Below are 9,096 nucleotides of genomic sequence, written 5' to 3'. Positions count from 1 at the left end.
AACATGTTTGCAATTTTGCACCTTTATTTTGAGCTTAATATTGTGCCAAATCTGCAAGGTAATGCTAACTGTGTATTTCTTGTAGGTTAATAAAATGTTCTGACAAATGTTAATGTATTAATATATTATTTTGGATGTTAGTTTAATTCAGACAGTGCTATTGAAGAAAAATGCCTTCTTTCTTTCCCTTTGTAGGATGTAGAAGCAAATTCTCCCGCAGCACTCGCCGGCCTTAACGCACATGATGACTTTATTGTCGGTGCTGACCAGGTGTTACAAGATGTGAGCTTTCTTGCATTCTTCATTTAATTAAAATTCTAATTTAATATTTAAGAAGAAAAAAAAAGCATACACTGACAGAACTCTTTTTGTGTCACCCCTGCAGTCAGAGGACTTCTTTTCTTTGATTGAAGCCAGTGAGGGGAAACCTTTGAAACTGCTGGTGTATAACATACAGACTGAGCAGTGCAGAGAGATTGTGGTGACTCCCAACGGAGCATGGGGAGGAGAGGGAAGGTCAGCTTATTTATTTTCTTTTCAAATTAAAGTACATCATAGCAACAACATATTGCTGTGGCTTAATGTGTCAGAGGCTGTGTGTTCAAGATAGAGGCAGTTATGTCAAAGTGCTTTAAACCTGTGTTCTTTATAGTGACCAGCAGGGGGCAACACCTCTCCTTGCAGAAATAATTCTGAAGACAATGAGAAAGTTATTCCTCTTCTCACCTGATTTGTCACCTCAGTAAACATTTTTCTGATCAGTTTATGCTTTAAATCGCTGGTTTCATGCCTCCTTCATTACAGCATGATGTTCATTTTGTAAGATGTGGTTCCATTTAGAGTAAAATAAAGCAGGACATGTTTTATGGCACGATTACCTTGTGATCGACCAATCGCTAGCATATGAGTGTAGATACTGTCCTTGGGTTGTCCAGTCAGATCCACCCTCCTCTCATTACATTTCAAAAGAGTAAGATAGCAATGATCAAATGCCAAACTTGAGGTGTCCTTTCATATACAGTTAACCATCATGTCACTAGTATGCTCACAAATGGAATAAACCTGAATTGAAATATCCATGTGTTCTGTGTGCTACATTTTAGCTTAGGCTGCGGCATTGGCTATGGCTACTTGCACAGGATTCCAACGCGTCCAGTGCAGCTTAACATCCAGAATAAAAGTGTTCTTCCCCCGACGGTCAGTAGTAGCAGTGAAGAACAAGTTGCAGTTGAACGCACTGAGGTACAGTCAATCTTTTTTTGTTTGTTTTAAATGTCCTTTGGTAGAGACTTTATGTAATCTTGTGTTCTTTATCTTCAGGTGCCTTCTGTGGCTGAATGTAGTCCACCTACTGAAACAGACTTGAATCAAATCGAAGGAGGTATGCAGGAGCTGAGTGTGAGCTCACCCACACAGCAGGCTGCAAACCCAGGTAACCAATCTTATCTGAAGACACATTAATCTAATTGACATATTGAGTCACTTCACGCAAAATAATGAGCCTTTTCTTCTGTGCTATTTTCAGATATTTCCAACACACCCGAAGTGATGACTTCAGATTTGTCAGATGCCGTTTCCACTAATGGCGAGGGCCACACCTCCATGTTTGCTAATTATGGAGATGACTCGGGCGATCAGTGTAGCCTGGGTAAGTATTTCGCACATGATTAAATTGTGTGGCTGAATAAAGCAATTATGGGTTGATAATGCCGTCCAACACGAAAAGAAAAATGAGAACAATTAAAGCCGGCCATTGTTGACACGCCTTGCAATTTGGGTCCATTTTATCCCTTAGTTGGTCCATTAGTTTCTGATACTGCAGAATAGAACAAGCCCTCCCAAATATAGAAAGCATAATTTTTTATATAGATGTTTGCAATTAAGACACAGGGCTTAAGCATTTTATGAGGCTGGTGTTGGTTAGTCGTGCTCATCACTAATCATCATGGCTGTATGGAATGAAGCGAGGTAATCTGAGTGTAGGTTTAAACTCACAGACAGTTTAATGGCAACATTTGCCTGTGTAGTCAAACAAATAATAATTAGGGGAAGGTTAAAAAAGAAATTTGCAAAAAAAGTACACTGAATTCATCATGAAAGTGTAACTGCATCCTTGGGCTTCAACTACATGTATTATTATTATTTTTCAGATAATTCATCTGTTGACCAAAGACCTTCATCTCCAGAGAGGGAAGAAAAACCAGACATTCAGGAATCTGAGCAGGGCTGTGATGTAGATCTGACCACCAACGCATCTGCACATGACAGTACTGGCCTTGAAGCTACCACAGAGAGCCTAAGTGTTACAAGTAACCCAGAGATGCAAGATCCTAGTTCAGAGCCTTCAAGCTCAGACCTCATTACCAGAGAATAAGTAACTGTCAAGCTAGTTTGCATAACAAAAGATGAAGAGCACATCGTGTTACAGAAAAGCTTCCGTTATGATTGTAAGTTGTATCACTGGAACTATTTTTAGCTTCCCAGAATTTTATTTCTATACCAGTGCCATTGCTGCATGCTAAATTGCACATTTAAGAATGATATTATTTTGACAGGTAAGACTAGAAATACAGATGGCTAATGCAATATGAATGTATTCTATAATTTAGGCACACTATATGTTTAAACATCAAACAAGATGAAGAATTAGCTAAGTCCAGATGCTGCTGAAAACCTTCCTTGTTTTAAAAAAAAAAAAGAAAAGACAAAGGTTAAAAAAATAATATTTAGTCTTGTTGCTCTTACCACCATCACCTTAAATAGTTTGAAACACTGTAGATGAAGAAAGCTTGACCTGGAGTTCACACATATCCATGTGGGTTTACTTTTTAGGTTTTGGAATTGGGGTTTATGTTTCTATCTTCTCGTGGGTACGACGATTTTTTAATCTCAGGCTTTTACCATTTTAGCCTTTATGCCTTTATGTCTCGTTTGAAATCTTTTTTTATATGTAAGTTTGACTTTTGATCGGTGGACATGAGTGAGCTATGTGTGATGCGTAGTTGTTGTCTGTCTCGTCTCTTGATATCAGTTTTAATTAAATTATGTTTCTGATCTGTATGGAAGGATGGGAAATATACAGATATTTATAAAAACATGGTCAAGGTAAACCTCCAGTAGTCTACTTGTGTTTTTTATGAGGTATGTGCATCATTACAGTGCAGAAGTTTTTCTATTTTGTGTGTCGAAACCACCTGAAAAGAAGGCTGACAATATATTGACAGGCCGCACCTACTTGTTCTGAATCAACACACCTAATTCAATGAGTGTTCTTTGTTGTTGTCAGTACAAGTCATTTCTAGAAGAGTGAGTTCATGCTTCGAGACAGCAGATGTCAGCAAACACCTCACGATAGCGCTCGCCTGGGTGAGCTCGGATTTTCTGCCGTTGCAGCTTCGGGAATTATGTCAGATTAGAGCTCACATTTTCAGGAATGATTGGCGTCATGAGGCATTTCTGTACAATGTTTGTTTTTTAAATCACATCTGCTTTATGGAAGTATGCAGGTCAATGATGGAATTCATTTGTTTGATCCAACTGAAAAGGATCAGCTTGCATTAGAGATGGAAACTTGATAACACTGATGTCTTTCACACTCACAGGCAGTGACGTGATGCATCATTTGTACCATTTAGTGCTGCATGTATTGTACTATGTATTTAGCATTGGCCATATATAGTGCCCGATTGGGTTGAGAAACCCATTTAACTGGGAAACAACAGATTTTAAACAGAAAATGTAAATGATAATTACATGCTGGTGTGTTTAAAAAAAAAAAAAAGTTTTGCATTTTTAAAAATTTGTTCCCATCGCTGAGATTCCCTCGGCACTGGTTCATGAACTACATGCAGCATCAGCCATTAATATTTCATCATTTTTCTATCTATACTTGTGCCACTTTTTAATCCCAGATCAGAATCAAACCAAATGTTGGTTGCAAAAAAAAAAAAAAGATGAAATAAATAAATACAAATCAAAACATTAACCGGGGGAAGCTACAGTAGCAGAAGGGGGAATATGCCTCAATTATTTACCAGGGCACTCCACTCTTCAGTTCACGGAGGGGGATGGGCACGAGGGGAAAGAAAAGACTGTGCGGGGGGAAGAAAGACGAGAGAGAGATGGATTTGTCTTCTTCCAACCAGAGCGGTGGAGTGCTTTTCTTAAAGAAGCTTTCCTCTGGAACACCTGTGAGTGTATGTGAAATGAGGATTATGTTTCTTATGTGAATAAGAAGTAGCTCAGTGGCTTCGAATCTGCCTGCGCACTGACATTTCATAGTGGCAATGTTGAAATTCTGGAGAAATCAGAACCTCAAGCTTATCAAATCAACATATTGCCGAGTTGGATGATTTTTGCGCTTTTTTATTTTTTTTTTTATTCCTCGCCCTCAGGCTAAACATGCTATTTCATTGGCTCCGCGTGAGGTTTGCAACATGAAGATAGCTTTGTTTGAAGAAGCAGCCCAAGGCAAAAGCCAGCAGCTGCATGCCAAGAGGAGCCGAGAGGTGAAGTGTAAAGGGGGCCACCTCTGGAGGAACATGCCTTGCCTTCCCTTTTCTCCCCTTTTTTTTTTTTCTTTTTTTTAACTGAGATTGTTTCAAAGGACACTGTAATGCAGCCGAACCCACATGTCAGCTTAGCTTTATCTCAACCCCTGAGAGGCTCGGCTCACAGGCACCAGCATAGTGCCCGTTGCCTCAGTCTATCGCTGCAGCATGACAAATTGTGAAATAGAATAACTACAGAGAAAGATAGAGAGGGAGGGAGGTAAGACATGGATGGAAAGGAAAAGGATGAAAAAGGTATAGATGTGAGGCTGGGGAGAGAGAGAGAGGGTTGAAAAATGATTGAGCAATTGCTTCAACTGCATTGGTCACATAAAAATGCATCTTACTCTTTCATCTTCTGGCTGATTTAATGTGCGCTGTTGATTCTGTGTCACACGAAGTAGGTTATATTAGCTTGGAAGTGTAGTTAAATTAAACATGACATATTTATGGCATGTAAAAGTGAGATATAACACTACAGACGCACCCTTTTCTGTTCATATGTGTGGGAACAAATCCCCTTCGCACTCCCAGACTTCTATTTTCGGTTATTTTTTTTAATCGCCTTCCCACCCAAGCCGCAAATATCTCGGTGAGATGCAGCCTATATTTGGCAGTGCTGTGAGGTGTATTTGCATACAAGCGCCATGCAGTGTTGTTCACAGTGTGCACACCAGAGCCTGGGAATAATCTCAGTGAGTGCCTATCTGTGTTATGTACAGCCCATAATTACATTCATTCATGCAAGAGAGCTGTCACTCTGAGGGGTCTGAATTCATTAGGAAGTTGTTTTCAACTCCTGCCGTGATTAGAAGCTGACTGCGTGTTCGATTTTGTACGGGAGATTAGATTTTTCTCCTGGTAAATATTGCAGCCTTCCATCGATTTAATTATTAATTACAGTTCAACACATGCTTATAATTGTGCAACAATTAGTTCGCCTGCATTGCACATACAGAGAACCTGCTAGACGACCTATGAGCAGCGCTGCTGGCAGGAAGGGGAAGGAAGTGAGTGTTTGGTTAAATTCAGCCACCTGAAACCAGTTGTGAATATCGAAAGCTGGTCAGACCCGACCAATAATGAATGCTGATAAGAGAAGTGATGTAAACTGTGGTCAAAGCCTACGAGGTTAGAAACTGTATCATATCTGCTTTGTGGCGTTGTAAAACCCACCGACTTTCCTTCTGAGAGAGCATACTCATCAATCACATGAACACCGAAAGTTGCTTTTCAGGAAATTAAAAAATAGATTTTTTAAGGATTTCAATAAAATGTCACTTCTTCTGTTCTAAATTCTATTTGCATGCAAGACTTACACAAGACTCTGCAGCCAGATGAGCAGATATGTGAGGCTACCTCTGGGCAGAGTGCTGCAGTGAGCTAAATACTAACAACATCATTCTAACAAGCTCAGAATGAAAACACTAATAGGATTTATAGGTATAAATGGCACTAAACATAAAGTAAAGCTCCACCTAATGAGAATGTCATTAGTTTTGCAGATGCAGCCCCAAACCAAAGTAATGAGCAAATGTAATTATCAACTCGATAGTCGCCCCGCATGAAGTCCCAATAGTTATTAATCAAACCACCAAAAACTCATCTTTGTTTACCAAAGTTACATATTTAGAAGTTTTTTTACGTTGATACAATCCATTCCTACCTGTATTTCTTTATATTTCTTCTTTCTTTATTTATATCCTTTGCCCACAGGATTGATTGTTCCCACATTTTCCATTCATTTCCTATGTAACTAGCCGTCTAGTGCATTCTGCTAGCAGCGTGTAGCATTTCCAAGGTGTGGTACGTCATGTTGGATGCTGCTTGTTTGCGTAAGGTTGAGGTCCAGGCTACTTCCTAGCTTCTAAACTAGTCATTGTTGAGCTAAAATGTTGACAGATTCCGCAACAGCATGGATTATTTCTCACCTCAAATGTTTTCAGAGTGACATTTTGGGGAACTGTTTTTGTTACATAAGTAAAATTTTCAAAAGAGAGGCCATGTTGGTCTCGTTGGAAACCCAGGAGCAGACAGCCAACAAGTATTCGTCCAATTAGGTGCAGCCAGTGTTTGTGCGACTGAAGGAGTTTCATAATCAATCGTGACGCTACCCTGTCGTACGCCCATAAATGTTGGAAATTGTGGACATACACCCTTAGAAGTAACTCTACACCGCTGTTTCCTTTAGAATGTGTGGATCTATGAGTCCTTGCCGTCTCTGTGCATGCACCCATCCTTATTAGCTGCAGCTCAAGCACACCAGCTCTCCAGCAACTCAGTGCACCACAATGGCAAGTTGTGATATTGGAGTAATTTAGTCATACAGGTTTGAACCAGAATCAAATTCTAATGAGGACTAGTGATACAGAAGGTTTTTGGCGCTGACAAATTATTTCACTCGTGGACACGTTAGCAAGATTTTAAAAACTTAAATCTAACCAGAGGGAGGCATTAAGATGTCAGAGGTGATTAGAATTCCTCCGCAAGGGAGTGTCAATGTCTTTTAAAATAGTTGAACACAAACATCAACTTCATGGTGGTGCTGGAGGAAAAGTCAGTGGATCACCAAAGTCATCAGGATACATCATCTGGAAACCATGAACATCTCAAATTTCCCTTCCATCCAGGCATGGAACTGTAGTGACTGTAGAGCTATTTGAACCTAAAACTGTCAGACCGACTACATGACACTGCCATCCTTACATCCATGTCGCTAAAAAGGCTGAAGTATAATGGTTCATCTTAAAAAAAAAAAAGCAGTCTTAGCCATGGTCCTGTCTTGGATCTTTGTCACCTCTCCCACTTGCCTCCGTTCTCTCTCTCTGTTATCAAAGGTGAAAATAAACCTTTAATCTTGAGCAATTTGCGGTGGTTTCCTGATGACAACGGAGCAAGAGATAAGGCAAATGGGATGCCACAGCCAATGAGGACGGTTAGCGAGGGTGGCCTGCTTTCTCTCCAGCACTAATTCCCATTCAGCGGGGGTGAGGAGCTGGACACACAAGACAGCACACATTGTTCTACTGTCAGGATGACCCTGCTGATGTCAAGTCTCCACCCATCTGCTACTGTGGCTCTCAACCTGAAAAAAGACTTTGCTTGTGTCTGTGCCACCTATTTGTGAGCCATCCACGGGATGAAATTAGTCATAATCAGACTGTTTTTGAAAAAGATTACAATCCAATATCTGACAATCCCTTCAGGTCATGTGATTTTGTTTTTCATAATATTGGAATCCAGTGAAAATTGATGTTTAGCCATAAGCTGTTTAATGATTGTTGCTCATTAAATGTCTTTTTTTTCGAATAGTTTGAAAGCTTGAGTCACTTTCTATTGTGTCCTTGAGGCACCTCTTTGAAATTAGTAATACAAAATTACATTACTGCTACATTATCACTGTTGTCTTGCTGCTTTCATCAGGTTTGTTGTGGCAGCTTTCTCCCTGTGTTATATACAGATTGCTCCAAAAACACGTCAAGCTGCTGCAAGTCTCCAGAGTCTACAGCATTTGTTTGCTCCCAGTTTTCTCGCTTGTGACTGATCAGAAAGCCCCCTTTGCTCCGTTGAAAAGCAACAGACGAGGCAGAGAGATAAAGGTTTGGCTCAGCCTCTGACAATGAATATGAATGGATGGGGGAACACTCGTCAGCGCCTTCCCTGCTGTTTTCCTGTTTCTGTGACATACTTGCTGTGACATCCCCACCACTATCTAGTCATGGTTTTTTTACCCGATAGCGAGCTGTCTCTCAGAGTTAACCTCATTTACCAGTTAACTATTGCCCCCACAGGGCAGTGCATGCTTGGCCTTGACCCTCCTCCGTCAACACACATAAACATGCGCCGGCACGCAGTATAGCATGCTATCCACTAATGGACACATACAGCCTGAAAATCTCTGTTTTGGCAGAATCGACCCCAATGTCAGAAGCATTCATGTTTTTTGGGGGGAGGCTTTTTTTTTTTTTTAGCTTAAAGACGTCATCGTTAGGTAACATCAGTCTTTATACAGGTGGTTCGCAGTTTCCAACCTTTGCAGCAGCGCTACAGACGTACAGATGGATGACAAATTAAAGGAAAAAGCAGCATGAAGTGGCTTAGTAACGAGTTGGGCCACAACGTGCTGCCAGAACAGCTTCAGTGCATCTTGACATTGAGTCTCCAAGCCTCTAGAACTTAGATGGATATCCTAAATATGTATACAGTCTATGGGGATCGTGTCAAACTTATACCAGCTCAGCATAAAACATAAAGAAAGGCCAGATAAGTGTGAGATATATTAGCAAAGCTACCTTGCTAGAACTATTCAAGAATCTCTTTACCCCTCGGCCACAGACATTTATGGAACACAAGCAACAAATCAGCGATATATGAAAGTATTGCACGTTTCAGGGCACTATTTCAGTGGTGCAATGCAATGGTTTGTATGTTCCTCATTACATTAGGTCTTGACTTGGTGTCGCCTGCCTTGGCCATCGCTTTACTTGATCTTAACTCCCCTTAAAGTCTTGTTCTTGTCTCTGTACATTCTGGTCTAATGACTTGG

At 40.4% G+C, this 9,096-nt stretch overlaps 1 protein-coding gene across 1 annotated transcript; it reads left to right on the top strand.

Annotated features, from left to right (window-relative positions):
* Positions 1-195: 195 nt before the first annotated feature.
* Positions 196-3,110, top strand: LOC103373208 (Golgi reassembly-stacking protein 1-like; the record flags this gene model as incomplete). The annotated part of the gene is made up of 6 exons (XM_008303051.1): positions 196-282; positions 386-516; positions 1,104-1,242; positions 1,321-1,432; positions 1,526-1,648; positions 2,151-3,110. Coding segments are annotated over 6 exons (816 nt in total), but the record flags the coding sequence as incomplete, so codon positions are not given.
* Between the last annotated feature and the right edge of the window lie 5,986 nt (positions 3,111-9,096).

Source organism: Stegastes partitus, unplaced genomic scaffold (genome assembly GCF_000690725.1).
Source record: "Stegastes partitus isolate 25-593 unplaced genomic scaffold, Stegastes_partitus-1.0.2 Scaffold1925, whole genome shotgun sequence".
Classification (NCBI taxonomy): Eukaryota; Metazoa; Chordata; class Actinopteri; family Pomacentridae; genus Stegastes; species Stegastes partitus.
Note: the sequence above shows the minus strand (reverse complement) of the source record. Positions and strands in the feature narration are given on the sequence as shown.